The sequence below is a fragment of the Protomyctophum parallelum genome (assembly GCF_964188405.1).
Source record: "Protomyctophum parallelum genome assembly, chromosome: 9".
NCBI classification, from domain to species: domain Eukaryota; kingdom Metazoa; phylum Chordata; class Actinopteri; order Myctophiformes; family Myctophidae; genus Protomyctophum; species Protomyctophum parallelum.
In genome coordinates, this window is record NC_139706.1 from 13,104,018 (window position 1) to 13,129,870 (window position 25,853).

The 25,853-nt window shown below is 42.5% G+C and overlaps 1 protein-coding gene across 1 annotated transcript in view; it reads left to right on the forward strand.

Annotated features, from left to right (window-relative positions):
- prdm10 (PR domain containing 10) overlaps nt 1–20,126 on the forward strand; it is a 38,382-nt gene extending 18,256 nt beyond the window's left edge. Inside the window, exons 13-23 of the mRNA XM_083773106.1 lie at nt 3,159–3,521; nt 4,992–5,147; nt 6,694–6,873; nt 9,114–9,224; nt 9,785–9,985; nt 11,784–11,909; nt 13,050–13,223; nt 13,923–14,051; nt 15,807–15,981; nt 17,009–17,106; nt 18,120–20,126. Coding sequence (XP_083629232.1) covers nt 3,159–3,521; nt 4,992–5,147; nt 6,694–6,873; nt 9,114–9,224; nt 9,785–9,985; nt 11,784–11,909; nt 13,050–13,223; nt 13,923–14,051; nt 15,807–15,981; nt 17,009–17,106; nt 18,120–18,311 — 1,905 coding nt within the window. The 3' untranslated portion in view covers nt 18,312–20,126. The remainder of the gene's footprint in view (nt 1–3,158; nt 3,522–4,991; nt 5,148–6,693; nt 6,874–9,113; nt 9,225–9,784; nt 9,986–11,783; nt 11,910–13,049; nt 13,224–13,922; nt 14,052–15,806; nt 15,982–17,008; nt 17,107–18,119) is intronic.
- Nucleotides 20,127–25,853: the final 5,727 nt, after the last annotated feature.

Here is a 25,853-nt window from a genome sequence, read left to right on the forward strand (position 1 = left end):
TCACCTTCCATAAATGTCATGTTCTGTTGCAAAAATTGTTCTGTTGCAAAAAATAGCAGACCTACGAGTTCATAGCGCGCCACTCGGTGGCGCGCTATGAGCTTGTAGCCTTGTAGATCTGCTATTTTTCAATAGCTAAAGTATAACAAGAGGATCCGGTCAGAGAAGTGATCACCTTCCATAAATGTCATGTTCTGTGCTTTAGTAGCAAAACGCCGTTCGGTGTTCGGTATATGCACTCTCCATGCATGAATGCACAGTTGAGTGAAAGAAGGGAAAGTATTTTCATACTTTTATAGCTATTTTGAAATATAGGGCTGGCATTATAAGCTGAGGCTTCTGCCAAACACTCCCTTTTGGTCAACAAAAAAAACCCCGAATACATTGTATAAGGTGTGTTTATTTTTAAATGACCAATACAAAAAAAACATTGTATATTTTTTGAAGAGGAAGATGAGCTCCAAAAGATGTTGCCTTTTTTTTTTTGGTTTATCGTCTGAATAAAACACTCCTGGTTTAAGCATCCTGGCTTGTTTGTGGGTGTAGCAATCAATCATAAATAATACACGCGTCCGTTTAAATGGAACTCTGTGATCTGTATTATGAAAAAATGCACTCGATGTGAACGTCAGTCACAAACGGTGTCGCCAAGTCCAACAAAACCGACGATCTTCAGGAGTAACACTTTAAGCAAGTTACTGTAGTTAATGCTTGGCCTAAAAATGTATTGTGCATTGACAAAAACAATTAATTGAATGCACACAGGCACAAGCATTTGTTTTTGTTATCAAGTGACTCCACACGGTAGAAAATGTCTGCATGTATCGCATGCTCACGATTCAGGGGGAAAAGGGCGATAAGGTTTTTGTCAATATCATATAGCCATAGTAGGTGAACGTGCTTTTTGAAGTGGCTCTATCTCTCTTGATTTTGTCTCTCTTCCTTCAATGTGTGCTGCCCTGACAGATGGATGTACAGGTAGGTGGGACGCTAGAGGACGGCTATGGTCATTTCACCGGTTGTGGATCTAGGAAATACTTTAACCCATTTTGGGGCGGGAGCCCCTTTTGGTGTTAGCATTATGCTATGCTTTAGCTATTAAAAAAATAGCAGATCTACAAGCTCATAGCGCGCCACCGAGTGGCGCGCTACGAGCTTGTAGATCTGCTATTTTTGAAAAATCGGAAGAACGACTGACATAGAAACATAGCTTTTCCAGAAAACTGTCAGGATGTAGAAGACATTTTTAGAATCTGATCTCAGGCCTAGATACTTTAACTAGCTCCTCCACTCCTCTACGTTGCACCCGGGTCTATTTGTTTTCCATGTCGTGCTGGGTAATATTTAACAGCAAGTCCTCCAATAAATATGATGGTTTATTATTATACAACAATTCTACATTGAGGTACAGAAAGTTGTTTTCAATGTAGCCAAATGGAACTCATTTGCTAAAACCATGTGTATTCTTCAACCTCTTTATACGAAACATAAATAGCAATCGAAATCGCCAATTCAATTCTAAGACAAATATTTTGTGTGATATTAACATAAATCCTGTCATTAATGTAGCTTAGATAGAAGGTGACGGTATATCAATTATCAGCATTCGTTCAATAACTACCTAACCCATTCTGACCGGGCACCCATTTTGGTGTTAGCATCATGTTATGCTTTAGCTATTGAAAAATAGCAGATCTACAAGCTCATATCGCGCCACCGAGTGGCGCGATACGAGCTTGTAGGTCTGCTATTTTTTGAAAAATCGAAGAACGACTGACATTTTTAGAATCTGATCTCAGGTCAGAATGGGTTAATCAGACCAGTGTGTGTCCAGTGGAAAACTTGTATGAATCTGATCTCAGGTCAGAATGGGCTAAATGTTTATTTTGGTCCTGTGGTGTGGGGGATGACTTTGGGATACGGTCTCATATACGCATATCTGAAATGGAGTATAGCCAACACATGCCAAGGAATCCAACGCTTCAATTGCCCATTTTGTCTTTGGCCAGTGCTGATTTGCTGGTGTCTTAGTTCACTTCTTTCCTATTGGTTGAAGCCTGGTCAACGTTCATCAATATTGAACTCACATTGACTCACATGGACACGTCATACATGCCGCAAAGGGAAGCTCCTCCCATCAAATGGAAGTAAACGGGAAGCTGTAGCTTCTGATGCCGCTATGGCCTGACTCACCCCATTCTGACCTGAGATCAGATTCATACGAGGTTTCCACTGGACACACACTGGTCTGATTAACCCATTCTGACCTGAGATCAGATTCTAAAATGTCAGTCGTTCTTTGACTTTTCAAAAATAGCAGACCTACAAGCTCATAGCGCGCCACTGAGTGGCGCGCTACGAGCTTGTAGATCTGCTATTTTTCAATAGCTAAAGCACGACATGATGCTAACACCAAAATGGGTTCCCGCCCAGAATGGGTTAAACCTTTCGATCTAGAATACAACATTGATGCATGCTAGATGTATGAGACTTGTTTACTGGTGCAAGCTCCCAATGCATTTCCAATGGAAGTCACATGGTTTGACACAACATTTGTGTTGTACAGCTTTCGGCTGTGTTTCGACTGCCCCCCCCACCCCCTCATACAACACAAATGTTGTGTCAAACCATGTGACTCCCATTGGAAATGCATTGTGAGCTTGCATCAGTCAATAAGTCTCACGCATCCGCTATACATCAATCTGTTGTGAAGGTGTGAGTCAGGCCTATGTGTGACCGTGTCTTTATTCTGTGTGAATCAACAGGTGTGGGCAATCACACCCAATTAGTCCAATTAGTATTGGATTCGGGCCGGACGTGACCGCTTAACCCATTCTGGGCGGGAACCCCTTTTTGGTGTTAGCATCATGTTATGCTTTAGCTATTGAAGAATAGCAGATCTACAAGCTCATAGCGCGCCACCGAGTGGCGCGTTACGAGCTTGTAGGTCTGCTATTTGTTTTAAACCGAAGAGCGACTGACATAGAAACATAGCTTTTTCAGAAAACTTTTTCAGGATGTAGAAGACATTTGTATCAGTCAATCACCCACACCACAATCCCATATTTCCCAGCACCTGTTCTATAATATCTGCCCCCAAAACCCCCATCGTTAGCCCCTCGTTCTAACCGTCTCCTCTCTCTCTCTCGTCGTCTCAGAATGCGGCGCTGCAGCACCTCTTCATCCGCAAGAGCTTCCGGCCCTTCAAGTGCCCGCACTGCGGCAAGGCCTTCCGCGACAAGGACAAGCTGGAGGCGCACGGCCGCGTGCACGGCCACGGCCGCGAGGCCTACGGCGGCGGCTTCTCCTGCCACCTCTGCAGCAAGAGCTTCGCGAGCGACGGCGCCCTGGAGGACCACCTGATGGCGCTGCACACGGAGAGCCGCTCCTACGCCTGCCTCCTCTGCCTGGACACCTTCGAGCGGCTGGAGCTGCTCAGGGAGCACGTGGGCGTGCACGCCGGCCCGGACGGTTGCTTCACCTGCCCCTCCTGCAAGAAGGCCTTCAGCGACTTCATCCAGGTGCGGTCAATGATGAAGATCACCTTTGTTTTACTGATTAATCGTTTAGGCTTTCAATTAACCCCTCCTGCAAGAAGGCCTTCACCGACTTCATCCAGGTCAGGGGTGGTGCAACTTTGACGACGGAGAGGGCCATTATGTTTCCATACTCCCTCCAGAGGGAGCCACGTTGCATGCATGTCGTAGCAAATAATAGCCGATCTACAAGTTCAAAATGCGCTGCGACGCGTTTTGAACTTGTAGATCGGCTATATTTGCTATATTTGAATTGAAATCCTGAAAAGTCATTTTAAAGGACCACTTCACCACTTTTCAACCTAACTTCATATAATAGGTCCTCACTAATAATCATGAAAAAGTGGCGCAATGTTTTTCTACTCTGTCTGTGTCTCATAGGAGGGCTGTGGGCAGTTCAGAAACCGTCTTCCAGTGACATCATCGATGGGGAATACAAGCTAATAGAAACTGCAGGCTTTCTAGTCCTGAAAAGTTGCAATGCGAAAATGGAAAGCTTCGTTCTCACAATAATGAAAATCTAAAAATGTTAGTAAAAAAAATCTTGTTTAAAAAAAGATCTGCATAATGATGATGTCACTGGAAGACCGTTTCTGAACTGCCCACAGCTCTCCTATGAGACACAGACTGAGTAGAACAATTGTGCCATTTTATCATGATTATTAGTGAGGACCTATTATATGAAGATAGGTTGAAAAGTGGTGAAGTGGTCCTTTAACTAAATACAAATATATTGGACATAAAAAAGACATTATTTGTAAAACTACTCAGCAAGCTACTAATTTAGACTGTAAGTAACTAAAGCGGGTCATGTTTGCATGTTTGTAATTGTAAACGGCTTAAATCAATAACATGTCAGTATTCTGAAATGAATCTGAGGGCCACATTAAGTGAAGGTGGGGGCATGTGGGGGCATGTGGCCCATGTATGATCCAGGTGGTCACTGATGAAGATCACCTTTAGTTTACTGATTCATCGTTTAGGGCTTTCAATTAACCGGGGGAGCCAAAATCATGAGTTTTAGCCAAAGAAGACGTTTAAAAGAAAATCACACCTGTGTGAAGCGAGGGGCACTCTTATCATCATATGTCATCATACATCATCTCATTCCGGCCAATCACAATTTGCGACCTCACTTTTGTCTTCAATGTTTGTGTTTACACAAACATTCAAAGCTGGGCATAGGAGGCAGTATACAAAAAATCACACTTTTTATCCTCACTTTTTAAGTCCTCGGCCAATCAAATCATCGCTATGGGGTACACACACACACAAATCTCATTACCAAACATAACCCATCTATAAGCTCACACACAACACATTGCAATGCGTTGTGTGAGCTTATAGATCTGCTATTTTCGGTGAATGTTCCAACATGCCCGTTTATGGGGATGGATGCGTAAGACCTGACTTGACTATACTATAACCATTGAAGTGGATTGTTTCCATCTCCAGGTGAAGAAACACATACGCTGCTTCCATTCCGAGAAGATCTTCCAGTGTCCCGACTGCGACAAGGCCTTCTCTCGGCCCGACAAGCTGCGTCTCCACATGCTGCGACACTCGGACCGCAAGGACTTCCTCTGCTCCACGTGTGGGAAACAGTTCAAGGTAACACACGGGAAGGAAGTATTATGGCGCGCTCCGAAAACTGACGATGGTGTTTAGCAGAGCTTTGGGCCATTTAGACCGGTGCTTCTCGAATGTCAGGGACCCTCAAATTGATACTGTACACCAGGGTTCCCCAATACATTTTCCTCAAGGGTCATATTTTGACTAGGGTACCAGGCTGGGGGCCGAGTCCACACGCGCGAGGTCGAGGTCTTGCCCTGAAAATTAATTTGAAAAGGATGCCCAGTTTGACATGCATAGGCTACTGACCCCCATTTAATGCCATTTATACCAACAACAAAAAAATCTTCCAGGGGCCACAAGGGGGCGCTCCACGGGCCGCCTATTGGGGAACCCTGCTGTACATGTTAGGCCGTGTACCCCCATTCGAAAAGATTTTGTGCCAGAGGGACCCCCATAAGAGAAGGTTTTTGAAACCTAGGATCTGAATGTACATCCTTAGTACATGTAGTGGTCCATAACATGATATTAATATAGTATATTAGTGTAATAAAATGGTTCCTCATTCTCTTGGGGACCCCCAGGAACCTGCATACTGTATTATTATATATGATAATAATTTAATGTTATGGGAGACTGTGAAACTTGTATGACCGCAGGCTGCAGTTCTTGGGTGATATGTTACGTTTTTTCTTCTCCTTTCTAGTAAATGTGTGTTTTTTTTTTCTTTTTTACTGTGCGCAACAACTCAATCCAATCCAACTTTATGTATAGAGCACATTTAAAAACAGTTGACCAAAGTGCTTTACATAACATAAACAATAAAAGTGCACAAAATCGTCAAAAACATATTATAGAGATACAAATATACAACAGGGTGGAGAAAAACAAAACAAACGGTAAAACAAAAAAATAAAAAATATCTCATTCTGGGGTAAAAGCTTGGGAATAAAAAGTGGATTTAAAAATAGGGATAGAGTGGGACAGTTTTACTTCACTGTATGAAGCTCTAGACAACTAGCATGCTTATGATCAGTGTTGTTTTCGTTGACTAAAACTAAGACGAAAAATGTTCGTCGACTTTTTTCACGAAAACTAAATGGAAACTAAGCTATGATGACTAAAACTAAGACTAAATATACTGACAATTTTGTCAACAAATAAAAACTAGACTAAAATGTTAGGAAGGGACTAGTGGACAAGAGATCCAGTATAAGTCATTTTACACTTGGTTGCATGCTGAAAATAGCAGATCTACAAGCTCACAACGCGTCGCAGCGCGATGTGTTGTCAGCTTGTAGATCTGCTATTTTCAGCATATGTAAAATCTGCCATTACGACAGCATCAAGGCCCGCCAAAATGCATTTTAGTCGACTAAATCAACTTTAGATTTAGTCGACTAAAATCTCATGATAATTAGTCGACTGAAACTAGACACTAAACACTAAAACATTCCGGATGACAAAAAATGTGACAAAAACTAAATTAACACTATTCCAAAGACTATGACTAAAACTAAAATAGAAACTTGCTGCCAAAAACAACACTGTTTATGATTGTTTGCATATTTCCCGGGCCTCTCAGAGGAAAGACAAGCTGCGGGAACACATGCAGCGCATGCACAACCCCGACCGGGAGGCCAAGAAGGCGGACCGCGTCCACCGCTCCAAGACCCTGAAGATGAAGGTCCCCACCACGGACTTTGAGAGCTTCATGTTCAAATGCCGCGTGTGCATGATGGGTTTCAGAAGGCGAGGGATGCTGGTCAGTATCACATGCTCATAAATTGTGTATATATATATACCGTATATATTTGTATATGTGTTTTTTTGTTTTTTATTCTCCCAATGATTGTCAATAGGTGAACATTTGGGGGACCCTGATAAGTGAACTATGTGGAGCTATATCTTGCGCCAATCCTTACCCCGTTATCCCTAAACTTATTTTGCCTTTTTTTTGTTTTTTAATATTTTGCAAAACCCTTTTTAAAATAGTTCAACTAGCCAATCTACATCGACACGTTGTGAGCTTGTAGGTCGGCTAGCTGAACTATTCAAATTCAAATGTTTTTCAAAAAAGTAAAACATGGCAAGCAAGTTTAGGGTTTAAGTGGTTAGTAATTATTCAGCAATGTAGATAAGAGTCATGCTAATCTATCAATCTATCATCTGTCATTATTTTCCTGACCGTCAGTTCCCTAAAGGCTGTGATATTTACAGGTCGATTATCCAGTTCCAATAATATTACATCATATTACAGTTTTTAGAGCTGGGGGCGTGTAGAATGTCATATTGCAATTATTGCTTTCGACACCCCGTGGATTGCGCAAAACGGCCTTGAATTAGTCATGGGAGTGTTTAAGGAGTGTTTGAGACGTACCCAATCAACGTCCGTACTATTCTCTTTACCAGTCAGCTGATGTCACATACGGAATGCGCACTTTGGGGATCGTGGTATTACATTTCTTCATGCTGGCACCATAGAAGACATGACTTTGTCACATTTGGGTTAATTATTCCTATTGCACTGCATGCTGTCACCTTTATGCCTCAAAATAATTTGTTTCTATTGAAAAACACCAGTAAAATAACGTTTATTATATTTTATTTCATTTCAAGTCACGATGAAGGAATGAGTTGAATGGGTGCTGCTTAATGCTGGGCCTGAGGCCCCGATGGTATATGGTCTTCGCTCGTAGCATTTTATTGAAGAAGACTTGAATTGGGTGTGATACAGCGTATGAAAGCAAACTTCCCAAGGATCATGGAGATGTTTTTAAAAAGAGCGCTGTTGCCATGTCTCATAGAAACAAGTAAATAGGTCTATAAAGATAATCCCAAAAGAAGCGCATATAACAGGGGTCTGTATATTTTAAATGAAGTGCCATGTTTTTATTTTCCAGATAGTGAGTGCCATATCCAGATTAATTTTAATGAAAATAAAAAAACATATTTTGATTGTCCACAAATATAAAGTTCTTCCTTCTTTTTAAATATGTTCTTGCACATTGTTATAATGATCATTATATATCCCCCTGCAGTCAGAGTACATAGTTTTAATGAATGAATGTGATGCATTGTGAGCTGGTAGATCTGCTATTTTCAAAAGTAATCTTGGAAAATTTTAGAAACTTTAGAAACAAGAAAAGCAACCACAACTAGTACAACCAATATTTATACAAACAACTTTACAGAAAAAGAAGCCGCTTATAATAAACAGACATGGCAACACTCCAGCAGAGTTCAGAGCCGCTCAAGTGTAAAATCAAACAGTGCTTTTTGCATTTATGAGGTGGTCAGACCCACGTCTAATCGTTATGCGCTGAGTGTTTTTAGGTCAAGGGGCTTAATAGCAAATTGCGCAAAGCGAAAATAATTAACATATGGACACTCCCACAATGCTAAAATATTCAGGAACGCCGTATGCCATATGTGTGTGCGTTCAACACGGGCCGATATGCCTTTCATAATACGATTGTGCGCAGAGCGAGGGCAATTTATGTATTACCCCATTGTAAAACGGACCTTCAAAATCCAGCCCTTGATGACGTTATACCAGTGTACTAATCTACGTCATTCTTTTCCTGACCATCATTTCCCTAAAGGCTATGATATTTATACCTGTGTGTGTGTGTGTGTGTGTGTGTGTGTGTGTGTGTGTGTGTGTGTGTGTGTGTGTGTGTGTGTGTGTGTGTGTGTGTGTGTGTGTGTGTGTGTGTGTGTGTGTGTGGTGAAGTTTAGGTTGTGAGTGTGACTATTCATCTTGTGATCATTCAGCGTCAATGTGAACATCGGTCGCAACTACAATATGTTGCGCAAAGTGATAGTACAGTTTCAGCAGAGCAGTTACACTTAGGTAATCATACCAAAAATGGTTTAAATTCATTGCTAACATTTCGCCCAGCTCTAATATAACATTAACCACACGACCAGTGCTGCCTAGTGTAAAATTATTTTGAAGAATTCATGGAAATGCTGACCTAAGAAGAGTATCTCTCTCTCCAGGTGAATCATCTGTCAAAGCGTCATCCAGACATGCGTATAGATGACGTCCCTGAACTCACTCTGCCCATCATCAAACCCAACAGAGACTACTTCTGCCAGTACTGTGACAAGGTCTGTCTGTCTGTCTGTCTGTCTGTCTGTCTGTCAATGGTGGTCCCTTATTGGCTGTTGACGTGGTGACGTAACTAAGGTACGTTTCAAGCTTGGTATGAGGTCAATAAAGGATGAGGACAAACAGCAGTTGTCTTAGACATCAGTTAGTAGCAATACCTGCGCGCTCTGCTTGCGCACTGTGCAAAGTTGGCAGCTCATTTCTAGTTTTATTCTAATTCCGATTTTCGTTACTTTTTGAGCATATTCAGAAAAGCCTTTCAAATGATTTGGCCGGGTGCAGTACTTAGTTTAGACAGTTTTTGGTTTAGACTATAGTCATTGGTTAGACCAGTCATTAGACCTACATCTACAACCCATCTCAAACCCTCACCCTAACCCTAACCTCCCACGGGGCAGCACACCTAAACCTAACCCTAAACTAAGTATGCAGCCCGATTTGGCGAGCCCTCCAGGGGGCCACGAAACCACTTACAGTACATTAGACCATCAGAGGCTGTACATCTCGTCACCACATCTTCTCTGGACATGATGATGAACGCATGTTATGTCCATTCCAGGTGTACAAGAGTGCCAGCAAGAGGAAGGCCCACATCCTCAAGAACCACCCGGGGGCAGAGTTGCCGCCCAGCATCCGCAAGCTTCGCCCCGCGGCTCCCGGGGAACCCGACCCCATGCTGAGCACGCACACCCAGCTCACGGGCACCATCGCCAGCGCGCCCGTCTGCTGCCCGCACTGTGCCAAGCAGTACAGCAGCAAGGTGAGCTCCACTCCACCACCACACCCAGGTGTTAACCCATTCTGACCTGAGATCAGATTCTAAAAAATGTCTTCTACATCCTGACTGTTTTCTTGAAAAAGCCATGTTTCTACGTCAGTCGTTCTTCGGTTTTTCAAAAAATAGCAGACCTACAAGCTCGTAGAGCTTGAGCTTGAGCTTGTAGGTCTGCTATTTTTCAATAGCTAAAGCATAACATAATGCTAACACCAAAAGGGATTCCCGCCCCCAAAATGGGTTAAAGCTGTAGGAAATACTTGCCATTAATATAGTGGTTGCAAAGGTATTAATTGATTGCCTGACTTCCGTGGTGGGAGTTCTGGTCTGGTTTTGGTGAATATTAAGTAGTTCCGGTCCTTTGGTGGGGGGGGCACTGGGGGGCCACTCATTCAAAATGAATGAATCCACAAAACTAGCGTCGTTTGTATTGTTGACCTATTTCCACCTCAGTTACCGTCGGATTCATCAATGCCACAGGCTAGGGAAGCCATCAAAGAACAGTGTGTAGAGGCGGGGTAACAAGACTACTCGCCCCGTTTCTGTTTTCCTCCCAGAATGTTCCCCAGTGAGGGGTGGGAGAGGCTGGACAGCAGACGGCTGGACTTTGAATTTCTCTAACTATAAACTTTCATGACAGCAGAACAGCCTAAGTACAATTATAATTTATGAAAAGCTACTACAGTGAAGTCTGTTCACAGAAGTTGTTGTAGGATATGTGGGGATTATCTGACGAGGTACCATTTGAGGGGGCAAAACCTTACATATACTAAATAATACTAAATTGTTTATAGGTTCAATATAAGTCAATTAATATAGCCTTTCCACAGGAGTATCTTTTTATATTTTTCCAAAAAGAATACAAACAGCCAATAGCATATTACAAAGTTATCCCCCTCACTGGGGAAAATTCCGGGAGGAAAAACGGGCAAGCACCGGGGCGAGTAGTCCAGTATTCAGAGGCGGTGCTCTTAATTAGCCAGTGGTAATTGTCTGACCAATAATATGCTCTGCGCTGTTCTGCATGTGACAGTCTCAGTGAAACATTATTCTACCACAGGTCGTCTCGAGGAAGCAATCTGATTGGTTGAAACGGCTTTCTAGCCGTGGGTTAAACCAGCACCATTCACCACCTAATCAAAACAAAGAATTCAGCTGCTCTGTTTTCCCAGAGCGCTAGCAAACTCGGTGGCTAGGCTAGCTAGTTTCTTGGGACATTTGTGGTCGTAGTGACTACATCTGTCATTAAAAAAAGAAATTCTTTCAGCGATTTTCTTAGTTGTAAGGGTAACTGTTCTGAATTGCAATATTACACTTGAGGGTGTGGTTTAACGTGATTATTGCCACTTCAGTGATACTTGTGGAACTCGACTTCGTCTCACTCCTGACCGCATCCCTGTCGTGGCAATAATTACGTTAACCCACACCCTCTCGTGTAATATTGCTTAAACATCCACTTGCATGGAGCTCGCAAAGTCTCGCGATAGACGAGACTTCGCGCTTTACGGCTGGAACACAGCAATGGCGTTACTATGGAGTAAGTGTGACGCTGCACATACTGTTGACGTTATGAAGAGAGGATTTCTTAAAAAAAAAAAAATTAGCGATGGAAATAAGCGAATTAGCCTAAAACCCAGCGCCCCATTGAGGGCTTATGGTGGGGGCAGGGGAAATAGCCAATAATGCGCTTTTGCACAAAATAACACCTGGACCACTTATTTAACGTCATCCTCCTTGAATCATCCGACTGTGTGTTTCCCCTTCACGTTGTGTTGCGTCTCAGACGAAGATGGTCCAGCACATCAGGAAGAAACACCCAGAGTTTGCTCAGATGGCCAACAGCACAGCTGTGATCAGCAGCACACCTGCTGTCATCAACGCGGACGGAACCACGGCCGAGACCGTAGTGGTAAGAACGCTACAATATATTGTATATACTCAGGGGAACCCTTCAACAATACTAGAACATACTATCTACTCTAGAGAACCTTTTAACAAGACCAATTATTTGTTCACAAACATTGAAACATATCCCCAAACCTGCTGTTTTTTACACAGGAGTGCAGTGACCACTTTTTCCACTGCATGTTATGAGAGATAGGGGTTCATTTGGTGCCGGCCTGCACGCACACCTGGTGCTTATCAGTGTGACATGTACAGTACAGTACAGTACAGTACATTATCATGCCAAATAGTTGCCTCTGTCACACTCCAATTCACTTCACGGATAAGGAGGATATTGGTCAGGCCTTATGACATAATAACTAAGGCACATAAGGCTGTTTTGTGTATAGCACAGGGAGAATTCATTCCACAGGGACATTTGAGTTTGTGTTTCATAGGATATGAAACACTTTTTTATTAAGTTTTTATTAAACATTTTTGCGCCATTAGCTCTCGCAATTGATATCTCCAACCCTAAATTCCTAATACATTCAGAAATAATATTTTCCTTTTTTTTTTAACAGAAAGCATATGAGGAGGTTTCCATCTAGACACATCTGTATTTTGCGTGTCATTAAGTACCAGGTCTTATTACTTAAAACTTAAAACCTGGAGGCGTGATCAATGCCATTTGGCTATTCTGAGTGGCCAAAGATCATTGACCACGCCTCGTTCCAGGTCTTAAGTTATAAGTAATAAGACCTGGTACTTAAGACACGCAAAATACAGCCCAAGGAGTTTTTTTGCAGCAGTAACTCCAACAAACAAAGGTTTCATAGGATATATTGACAGTGTAAAGTAGCCTCGGAAACCCAGACGTTTTTATTTCCAGGGAGGAAAACAAAGTCTGCGTCCGAGTCCACTTCAATTCGGCATAGAGTAGCGCAAACATTGCTCACTCTCTGCTGATTTCTGATCGTCTGCACCTTTGTAAAATTGACATACACACACGTCGCTCCTCTCTCTCTCTCTGTCGCTCTAAGTAATTAGTTTCATGTCGCGCAGCTGCGCATAGTTTCTCCCGGCGGATCCTGCCGGGAGCGGCCATAGAGAGCATAGGTGAGTTCCAGGCTAGTGTAAAGTGATTCTTTCCCCCCGCCAACAGACCACGGACCTGCTGACCCAGGCCATGACGGAGCTGTCTCAGACGCTGACCACGGACTACCGCACGGCCCAGGGAGACTACCAGAGGATCCAGTACATACCGGTGACGCAGGCGGGCGGCGGCGGCCTGGCACAGCCTCAGCACATCCAGCTCCAAGTGGTCCAGGTGGCCGCGGTAAGAATTATACATTTATATATATTCACTGTTTAACACCCATTTTGGGCGCCGGGAACCCCTTTTTGGTGTTAGCATTATGCTATGCTTTAGCTATTGAAAAATAGCAGATCTACAAGCTCGTAGCGCACCACTCGGTGGCGCGCTACGAGCTTGTAGGTCTGCTATTTTTTTATAGTTGTGAAAATCTTTGAATATATATTTCAGAGCGAACATTTTTAACTAAAATATCTGCTTCTGGGGGGGGGGGGGTACATATTTTGAGATGGGGGTCCGTGGCCCAATAAAGATAATTCTGGGGGTCCTTGACATGAAAAAGGTTGAGCACCCACTGACATAGAAACATTTAGGATTTAGAAGCCTTTTTTCAGTCCAAAATGGGTTAAAGCATCTGGCTGAGGCCGTTGTTGTTGTTGTTGAGGCTCTCGTCATATTTTATACTTCATCGCACGGTGGTTTTGCACAAACAATGCGACTTATTTGCGAGCTTGTAGATCGGTTAACGTTCACCCTTTTGGAAACGATTTGGACGCGACTCTATGCAGCACTTCAGCATCCTTCTTCTTCCTTCAATGTAAAATATCATCCGTTCTGTGTGTGCGTGTGCGTGTGCGTGTGCGTGTGTGTGTGTGTGTGTGTGTGTGTGTGTGTGTGTGTGTGTGTGTGTGTGTGTGTGCCCGCCCCCCACCCACCCACCAGGCCTCTTCCCAACACCCCACAGTGGATGTGAGTCAGCTGCACGACCCGCATGGCTACAGCCAGCATTCCATCCAGGTGCAACACATCCAGGTCACTGAGCCCACGGGCGGCTCACAGGGAGGCAGCCAGGTACACACACACACACACACACACACACGTGCGCACACACATACATACAGATCAGCTATTTTCGAATGGCCCAAAATGTACTGTACTGTATGTAAGGCTGTAAGTGCATAATACTCTTCACAAAGTAACCAGTGACTAAAGTTTTCAAATCATTGTAGTGGAGTAAAAATACAATATTTAAGTGCAATTTCCTCAAAGTTTTACTTAACCCATTTCGGGGCGGGAACCCCTTTTGATGTTAGCATTATGTTATGCTTTAGCTATTGAAAAATAGCAGATCAACAAGCTTGTAGGTCTGCTATTTTTTTTTTATCGAAGAACGACTGACATAGAAACGTAGCTTTTTCAGAAAACTGTCAGGATGTAGAAGACATTTTTAGAATCTGATCTCGCGAATGAGGGGGGCTAAGGACTTTGAAACTGATCTGGACTCTGCTCAGGGAGGGGAGCCAAAAAGTCTGATTATAGGAGCTTAGAGTCGAAGCACATTTTCACAACCCGCTTCAGAAAATAACTCCTGGGGTGCGACCAAACATGGCAGCAGCATGGAAGACACTGAGCTGTAATTATCATGTTTGGGAACAAAAGAACAAAGAATAAGGTAGAGAAAATGGTACAATGTCGTATATCTTGCCGCACTAATTGAATGCAGCCCTGCATTTTGTTCGCCTTCTCCTACCAAACCGCACTGTTTGCACAAACCTCTCCGTGCACAACACCTACTGCCAGACATAACGCACCAATTATGTTTCATCCACGCACCTGTCATAATTACTGTACAGTTTGCATTTGCATGAAATGCCATGTTATTGTGCAACATTTCACGGCGCTGCAAATTACATCACATTTTAGGCCACACACCTTTGTTTCCACATTTGAAATGTTTATTTATGTCCACATAAAGAGAAGTACAGGAATACCTTGTACAAAGGACATAAACACTGCCAGTGCAGTTTGACAGTTGGGAGAGCAGCCAGTTACAACGTGCATGGACGGCAAAGCATCGTTACATACAGTACAGCTGACATGTCGGACACAGGGCAGCAGACATAAATCATGGATAAAGGAAACAACGCCTCCTCCAAATTGAGCGGCTTCCTATAATGGCTGAAACTGAGCAATACCTCGCTAACTGTTTGGCTCTCATTTTGGAAAGGCCGGGCCATTTTATGCACATGCCCTAGGCTGCCAAAGTTAAAAACTAAAAGTTTACATCTACATCACATACACACACACACACACAGGCCGCAGCAGTACAGTATAGTACAGTATGGTATAGTACAGCCTTCTACAGTACAGTATGGTACATTACGGTACAGGATGGCGTGGTGTGGCGCTAGAATTCTAGTCTGTCTAATTCAATAAAAGCACATATACAAAATATACATTGCACATAGCTTTAGGCAACTAGCACTCTGCACGTTGATGTGGCTGCACATTAAAACCCATTTTGGGCGGGAACCCCTTTTGGTGTTTTAAACATTATGTTATAATTTAGCTAGTGAAAAATAGCAGATCTACAAGCTATGAACTTGTAGGTCTGCTATTTTTGAAAAATTTTCGTTAAAATGTGCCTCAAATCTTTCCTGAAATTGTCATGATTTAGACTTTTTTTAATTAATTTCGACGTCAGGCCTGAATGGGTTAATCGTGGTCACTGTTCAAATCTGTTATGTGGTGAATTGGGGCTGTTAACAAAGGAACAAATGTATGATTTATTTATATTTTTTTCTAACCTTAACGATCTCCTCACAGGTCCAAGGTCAGCCTCTGAGCCCCTCCTCTCAGCAGGGCGGCCAGGACCTAAGCCCCACCCAGTTGACCCCTGTGACCTTGGCACAGAGCCACACCCTCCAGGGCGCCGGCGGTCAGCAGCAGGGCACGGTGCAGCACGCCTACATCCCTGGGAACTGGAACTACAGAGGATACCGTGAGTTGTGTTATTGTATTGGGAACTGGAACTACAGAGGATACCGTGAGTTGTGTTATTGTATTGGAACTGGAACTACAGAGGATACCGTGAGTTGTGTTATTGTATTACTGGAACTACAGAGGATACCGTGAGTTGTGTTATTGTATTGGAACTACAGAGGATACCGTGAGTTGTGTTATTGTATTACTGGAACTACAGAGGATACCGTGAGTTGTGTTATTGTATTGTATTGTTGTTTTATCCCTGGGAACTGGAACTACAGAGGATACCGTGAGTTGTGTTATTGTATTGGAACTGGAACTACAGAGGATACCGTGAGTTGTATTATTGTACTGTATGTTGTTTTTATGTTGTGATGTTTTATGGAACTGGAACTACAGAGGATACCGTGAGTTGTATTATTGTATTGTATGTTGTTTTCATGTTTTATGTGGATCCCCAGGAAGACTGGCAACCGCAGCAGTGGAAGCTAATGGGGATCCAAATAAAGAATAAAGTTCACCTCCTGAGTCCTGACCCACCGTAACCTTGGGAACCACTTGCTAACGTCCATTCCAGCATTGGGCACCTTCAAATTGTATCATGTGTTTTTATACCAGTTTCCCAACTTGGGGAGATGGAGGATAAGTTTCATTCTTTTTTTATTTTTATTTTTCACTGATCACTTTTTCTTTTTTTTAACAAATTCAAACTATTCCATAAATAAGTACCGGTAAAACACACAGAAATAGTGAAATATTAATAAGGGGTTATGAGCAAATCATAATGTATTTTTTGTAAATGTGGGTCCCGGTGAGACACATCTTTTGGGTCTTGAGCAAATCATAATGTATTTTTGTACATTTGGGTCCCGGTGAGACACATCTTTTGTGTCTTGAGCAAATCATAATGTATTTTTGTACATTTGGGTCCCGGTGAGACGCATCTTTTGGATCTTGAGCTGGACAAGGTTTCATCCTGTTGACGGGCGTATTCATGGAGGTGCTCTGGCTGATCTCTTTCTGCACCCATTCCTCCTCTGTAGCGTCTGAGATCCAGATGATGACGCTCCCTCACACCCAGTATGTGATCGCAGAGGCCAGTACACCTGGATCAGGAGCCAACACTGGCCAAGTCAAAACTGTGAGTGGAATTGTGAAAGGGCTATTTATACAGCTTTGTTTCATGGCACCTGACGAAGCTCACGGCGAAACGCGGCGTGCTAATACATTTGATGATGCAGTAAGTTGTCTGTCTTTGTTCCCTGAGTGTGCAGTCCCTTCCACGTGCACAACAGATTGATGTATGCTTGTTGTATGAGACTTGTTTACTGATGCAAGCTCACAATGCATTTCCAATGGGAGTCACATGGTTTGACACAACATTTGTGTTGTATGACAACAAAAATGTTGTGTCAAACCATGTGACTTCCATTGGAAATGCATTGGGGCAAGATGTAAACAAACCCTTTCTTTACATCTAGCATGCATCAATGTTGTATGCTAGATGCGAAGGTGTGAGTCAGGCCTATGCCTGCTAACTAGACTTGCACCTCCCACAGGTTTCTTTTGGATGTGCAGGAGTCCCCTTTTTTGTCTCATACTACTGTGTGGCAAAACAGCAGCATACCTGTCTTAGCTGTTTTGAAACACCTACATTCAGTAAATATACAAGTAAGACGCGCAAACGCGGGAAGCGAACGCAGCTCGTAAATTTAGTTTTTTTTAAAGATTTCTTTTTTAATTTAATTTGTTTTTAAGATTTTTTTTGTGTGTGTATGTGTGAGTGCGTGTGTGTGTGTGTGTGTGTGTGTTTTTGTATTCGTTTTCTTTACAATTTTTTTAAAGTTTTTTTTAAGTTACGTTATTTTTTAAGTTAAGTTTTGTGTGTGTGTGTGTGTTTTGTGTGTGATACAGCTGTGCCCTCTGGTGGCGGGCGGGTGGTGTTACAGCGTGACACACACACAGACAGACCGACAGACATGTTCTTCTAGGTCTCTCTCATAGTTAGTGCTCACTGCGTTCGCAATCACTGCGTTCGCAATCAAGCAAACTTTTGTACATGTCTAGGAATGAAAAGAAACATAACCAGTGTGTTATTGCTACCTCACCGATGCCAATGAATGACACACACTCTTCCGTCCTCTCCCCCTGCAGACGCACTACGTCATCTCCGAGGGCCAGGCGGATCTGGACACCAAACAGGTCAGTGTCGCTCCCAGCTCCGCACAGGACCACGCGGAACACCTGGAGCAGCAACCGACCAATCAGCAGGCCACCACGCAGTACATCATCACCACCACCACCAATGGCAGTGGAGCGAGTGAAGTGCACATCACCAAGCCCTAATTAAAGCCTGATTTTTATGCTTCGCACCTGTGTCTTGCACCGAAAATAGCTAGATCTACACGAGCTCACAACATGTCACGCCTGCCGCGTATAAGTGAGCTTGTAGATCTGCTGTGTTTGGTGTGACACGCCGGTGTGCAATGAAGTATAAAGAAGACATAATTTTGAAGAACTAAAGAGCCGATGCTGCATGTAGCTCCTTTAAGCACACCGGGGAAAAGAATTGAATGAAACTCATGTGCGCACAAATACTTAGGATGTGTACACTGTACACATGCACAGACCTGCAGTGTTCCTCAGTCACCAGGGGGGAAATGGGAATGAGTAGATTGCCAGCACAGTTTTATGTGTCTGTTATGGGTGTTAAGACTCTTCCGGAGGATTTGGGATACATCCAGTTGAAGGAGACACCAAGGACTTGTAGCAAACAGCGAGGCAAAGCAGTAATGACATTTTGTTTAGTTTTTTGGGAAAGATGACATAAAATACACACAATTATGCACTCCAATAAAGAAAGTTTTTAAAGGTATAACACTGGAAAAAATGCAATTTTTCTTTTTCCTGATTTTATTTTTGTTTGTTTTTTTGCTGAGAGAAATGAACGCACATGGCTGCACCCCCCCCCCCCCTACCCTACCTTGTCTTTGCCCAATATGGGTCTTTAATGTATTATGAATTTAGAGTAAGTCCAGTAAGTTAATATCCATTAGTGCGGTTTCTGGTTTGATCATGAAGTTGTCATCAATTTGGGAATATGTTCTCAGAGATACTGGGCTGTTATTTCCTCCAAAGTTCAGATTGACTTTGGTTGTCGTTTATCTCTTTCCATTCAAGCAGCCCTTAAACGGTTTATAGTTCTTTCATGTCAAATTGACGAGGCAAGGTAAGAATGCTTTGGTGTTAACCCGACTGTTTTCGCCTCTTTATCTGGTTTTGTTTTACATACATTTCAATAGTGTTCTCTCTATGACCTGGCTCATTATGTCTTTACAGTGAAATAATAAAGTTGCACAGATTGATTGCTCTCCTAACCCACTGCAGTGATTCCATAGGGCTGTGTTTTAAAGCTTTTTTTTTTTCTCGTTTTTACTCTTTTTATCTTTTTGTTTTTCTCTTGTGCAACGGACACTTTTCAGGCTATGAGAAAAGTGTCTTTCTACATAATGAAGGTTCCCTGTCACCTAACCCTACTACAATGTGCTTTGTATAGGTCATGGCCCATGTAAAATTCAGGAGATCATAGCTTTCCTTTTTTTTTTTCTTTTTTTTTTTTTGCTTGTTTTTATTCGACCAACTAGTTTAGTTGTATTCACCTGGTCTCCCACCAAAGACTCCTTCAGGTCCCTGGTTAGCCACTTAAACCAAGTTTTGGAACTGGATTCCTATGGACTCTATGCTAGGCCCCCTGTTTTCTTTGACGAGGACAGCCTCACGACACCTTGTAAGATTGCCTATTTTCGGAGTTCAAAGTGGCTAGAAAGAAACCACAGCAGCTGTCTGGACGAGCGCCAGGGCTGGAGTCAAACCCACATCACGTGGAATGTTATTACGGGTTCGCTTTTCACCACTCTTTGACATTGTTCACAGCTGGACATTAATGACTGTGTAAAATGGTTCACGGGCTGCACTGCTTGTATTGTGCTTGCAAGCATCACCCCTGAAGGGAAAACACACCTGGTCCCTATCCATTTATTTATAATTGTCTATATGAAAATAGACAAAGAATGAAATGTACAATATCGCTGTAATATTAAGAGTTTCCCATGTGTACAGTGTTTCCCATTATTGTTGCGGGTGAAATTTTGTCGTGTTTGAGAAATTAAATTATTTTATATCTGTATGTTGTATTGTCTTCGTTCCCACAGCATTATTGCATTGTTTTTATTCCTGCAGTGTAAGGGCCGATTCATACTCCTATTTTACCGCTGTTTCGGCGCTGTAGTGCCGAAAAAATTTCGGCTCGTCAGAAATTTTCAGTAGCACCGAAGAGCCGACATTAGGACGGTACCCCCCCCCCCCCCCCCCCCCGAACCTCGAATGACGTCAAATTGTAGGCTCTACAGTGTAAATAAAGGCAACCGCAACACTAATAGAATGTAATGGAGGCAGCAGCTACATGGCACCTTGTACTACAGGAGATTGTTTTTATAATGATACAACTATGTACTGAATTCCCAAATTCCCCATGTGTTTATTTTATTCTGTCAAACTATTTCCCCCAAAAATGGCTGTTACACATCTGTCAGTGTAATACATGTGTGCTTAAAGTGCCATTCACAGTGAGTACTATATAACTACCGGTAATACAAATATTAGTTTTAAAAAATCACACCCGTGTGAAGTGAGAGGTGCTCTTATCAGGAGATAAGAGCGTCCTCACTTTTCCGTCTTCATTTTTCTGCCCTCACTTTTAGCTTCAATATTAGCTCATTCTGAACGGGAACCCCTTTTGGTGTTTTAAGCATTATGTTATACTTTAGCCAATGAAAAATAGCAGATCTACAAGCTCGTAGATCTGCTTTTTTTTTTTTTATCGTGAAAATGTGGCGCAAATCTTTGAAAATATATTCTTTCAGGGCAAATGTTTTTACTCAAATCGTTGCTTCAGCTTCTGAGATTATGGTCGGAGGCCAATTACATTATGGGGCTCCTTGACATGAAAATGTTTGAGAATGACTGACATACATAGAAACATAGGGCTTTTCAGAAAACCTTCTTTTGAATGTCCCACAGCCCACCCACATCGCTTCTATATAAAGTTGTCCGAGCTGCTACAGCAGGGTTCCCCAATTAACAAGTCAGGTTTATTTCTCCATGAAACCGTGGTTTATTATGGCAAAGAAGTGAGGGCTTGTACAGTAGGTTACTCAGTGAGAGCTGCAGGTTCTGCATGGCATGTTGCCTGTGTGAAGGCTGGAGACTGAGTGAGGAGTGTGGGGTGAGTTGCTGGTTATATAGGGCACACCTAAACTGTGATTGGTCATTGAGTTGAGTGGTGTGATGGCAGACACCTGTGTCATTGTGGATGCAGGGAATGGAAAATGTCCACCAGAGGCTGCCAGTCAGACAGCATGCAGATAATTCACAACAATTACGATAGTAATCCCTCAACAGATTCTGCTAACAGTATAATTTGACAGCAGCATTGCTGTTTGACGGTGTCTCTGTACCATTCATCATCATTATTTTTCGACCGCGGTCGAGATCATGGATTCCACAATGCTACGCCAGACTTCCCGGTCCTTCATTGCCACCCTCAGTTCCTGCCTACTGAAGCATGTGTCCCTATAGACCGATTCACAGAGGGTTCCCTGGGTGCGGCCATTACTGAGGTGTACCATTGAGTGCAGCAGCACTGATTAGCTACACCTGGCCTACGGAGCACCTGCTCCATGGATTACACCTCAGTAATGGCCGTGCCCAGGGCACCCCTCTGTGAATCGGTCTATAGCGATGACATCAGGGAACGACAGCTTTCTACCTCTGGTCCGCCCTGAGGCTGACTCCAGAGCAGAAGGGAAGATATAACCTCATTGTCAGCTCTGTAGCAGTGGCCGGCAAACTGCGCTCGGACCAGTGAAGAAACACGGGGAAGGTTGCCGTAAGGTGGTCAATATGTACAGTTACTATGTTGTTGCTAAAAACCATTGAGCAAATGGAAAACATTGAAGGAAGACAGTGGCAGACGTGATGATAATTTATTTATAGTTATTTATTTTGTCATTGATTACAGACTGGTGGTGGAATGAGAGCTATAAACAGAACACATGAGTTTTGTGTAGAGATGTGAAGCATCCTAAAGTGAGTTTTAATTACTTGAGTCATGACTTTTATTTTATTATTGTTTGTTGAGAATCACTTCTAACAACAAGAACACAAGTAAATTTGAAACAATTTCGTCAACAAATAAAAACTAGACGAAAATGTTTGCAAGGGACTAGTGGACAAAGGATTCAGTGTAAGTAAGACACAAGTCATTTTATACTTGGTTGCATGCTGAAAATAGCAGATCTACAAGCTCACAGCGCTTGTAGATCGGCTGTTCTCAGCACGTGTCAAATCGGCCATTACGACGGCATCAAGGCCCGCCAAAATACATTTTAGTTGACTAAATCCACTGTAGATTTAGTCGACTATAACCAGACTCCAACACTAAGACATTCCAGGTGACTAAAATGGGACTAAAACTAAATCAAGTGTCATTCCAAAGACTATGACTGAACTAAAATAGAACTTTGCTGCCAAAAAAACAACACCGTTTGAGACAATCTATTTCCCACAGAGGAGCACTTTACTTGCCGGATTCTCAGGCACTTAAAACACCCATAAAAAAGGACACATCATTAACAACGAAATAAAGCGCTCCTCACTCGTTTAAATGTGTCACTCGACGACATAGAAAATATATACTATAACTATGTATTTTAGACTAAATATATGAGAGGAACATATATTTGGAACGGCCAAACATATAATCTATGATACAAATGTATTATGAAATATACTTCCGGGGTGTAAAATATAATTTACTTTTGTTTGGATAGGCCTATAGGTTGATTTTTTATTAAATCTATACTCTTTTCCAGCATGAGATGTTGGACCTCTTATGCTTTTCCTGACTTTCTGATATACTGTATAATATTAATATTACATTGTCAGATGTTTGCATTAAATGTGGCCAAGGATAAAAATATGGAGATAAATGAATGATATGACTAAGTAATTCCTGTGAGCAAAAAATCTCAGAATGTTCTGTTTCCAATGTTAAAAGATGGGGCTGTTCCATCTGTAAAGGGATGTGTTGAGGACTCAGACACAGGCTGTAATGAAGGGATGTGTTGAGGACTCAAGGCTCATACATACTCCAGTTTTTGGTGATAGGTTATCACCGTTTTAGGTGATAGCTTAATACCTAAAACGGTGATAAGAGTTGAGGCCATCATACTCGCGGCGATGTCCTTAAGGATTGACCCCGCCTCCCTGTGGTTTACCCAACTTCTAGACCAACCAGTGAACGGAGTGATAGCTCCAGAGTGAAAAGACTTGTCTGATAGTAAAAACAGAGAGATGGGTCTGTGTCCGCGGTGATAGCTGATCATCACCGCGACTGACGTAATGGTGTAGTTCTCCAACACTTTAAAAACTACACCGCGGTGATAACCTATCACCAAAAACTGGAGTACCGTATGTATGAGCCCTTTAGACACAGACTGTAATGAAGGACTGCACAAAGAGACAGTATAACATCGCCGTGGGGAAGAAACCTCTTATCCCCATATATCTTTTTTTTTTAGTTTTTAACTAAATTAATGCACAACTTCACACTACAGCGTCACTCAAAAGCATCAAAAGAAGCACATCCACAAGCTGGAACAAGCGAATGTGACTTTTGAATGTGTGTGCTTTGGAACACAAGGTTTCCACCTGAAAGATTATGATAAATACGTTGAATCTGTGAATCGGGCATTTTAAGATGTTTAGTGGCGTCCCCCGGAATAAAAACATATAGAGCTGGAAATGAGCATAATTACCATAATAGGTCCCGTTTGACACTGGGATGAAAACACACAACCTGCTGACACAGTTGCACACCATAATACAAGAGAATGTATTACACTATATACAGCATGTCTTTGTTAGTAGTAGTGGTACCAGTATGTACTGCATTGCTCTGTGGTGGTGGTTGTGGTGGTGGTGGTATTAGTAGTGGTACCGGTACAGTAGTAGTGGTAGTAGTAGCAGTAGTATTGGAGTTCTACTATTTCACTGGGCCTAGAAACAAGGCTCAGTGAAATCATGAATACATTTAGTTAGTCTTTCAATCTTTCTGGAGAGACAGCCGATTAGATGGCGATAGATTAGAGAGAAAGGGAGATAGATCATCAGATAGATACAGTCGATCAATAGACAGGCGGGAGTAACACATCCAATGACTGCTTAGGGTTTTCACTCAGTAGAGTGCATACTGTAAATACCGTCCTACAGCATGCCAGTGTGCCATAATAAGGGCCATTTCCGCATGTCCAATAGTTCAGCGCTGTTGTTCAGTGGCCGAGCGTGAGCTTATATAAAAAGGCACACAAGGTTTTTGCGCAGTTCATTTTTTTAAAATCTTTCTGAAAGGTTTGTGTGAGTTCTTCCTCGGCCCATTTCAGGGCTTCCCACGTTTCCAAAGATTTTGGAGAAACCCTATCCTGTCCAGCTCTGGTGTAGACAGAAAAGAAAGCGGTCCACGGTCCAAGTGCAGAGTCAACTCAGGTGCAGTTGATCTGGTCTAGGGTGGTTTAAGTGGTTTAAACCCCAATGTGGAATGAACTACAGACTCCATTACTGCTGCTAGTACTGATACTACTAGCTGCTGTAGTACTACTACTACTAATACATGGGTAATAAATATATAACAAACTACAGACTGTAGTCAAATCTGTCCCCCTGAAGGCTGAGCCACAACACATGAATACAGTTCAGATGGACTTCCTGCACGGAGAATGTCCTTTTAAAGACAACAGTTAAACACGGTTAATTCAGTGGACACATTCACCCCTCTCTTTCTTTCACTCGCACACTCCCACACACACACTCCCACACACTCACACACACACTCACTCACTCACACACACACACGGGAGGAACACAGTAAGCATATAAAGAATAGAAGCAGCTTCAACATCTAATAGGAATGGACAGTGATGTCACAAGGTCATGGGTCATTGGTATCGTGTGTGTTGCAGTCCTCTGCTTGGTTTATTCCTGTTAATATTCACACGTGCACGCACGCGTGCACACACACACACACACACACACACACACACACACACACACACACACACACACACACACACACACACACACACACACACACACACACACACACACACACACTAACCTAACCTATTATACTTTCTCACACACCTTAGATAGGTGCATAAGCACCAACACACCATACAAAAAGAATACTAACTACCGGTAACTAAAACCATCCTCATCTTCATCAATCCTAAACAGACGAAACCATACATGGTAAACCAGCATATGGTTTTCTGTCAAATCAAAACATTAAAGTGTGTCAGTAAACAATAACTTCTCAATGGCAGCCAGGTCACCATGGGAACCTCAACCCATGGATGGCTATTGTCATAATTCAGTAGATTCATACTCTACACGTCTCCATTTTATATGTTGTTTAATCTCAAGATTTATTTGACTAGATCAGCGATTCCTAACCTGTGGGCCATGAGGAAGTAGATCCCCAAATAATTCGCGAAACACTGACATTGTATTGATAATGTGGACATTAATATGAAACAAATAATGTCATGTGTTTTAATGGTGACACAGATGAGTAGGAACTTTAAAGTAAAACCATGTTTGTTCCACTGATCCAAGCCCCGGCCACACAACGGATTGATTCATCTTTTAAAAATAAACATGCTCTGAAGATGCACGTGTATATATTCCCCAGACAAGGCCTGGGAACCGCTGCTCTAGATATAGATAGAGAGATAAGAAACTGAAAAACATATTTGGCTTTTTTTTCTTTTT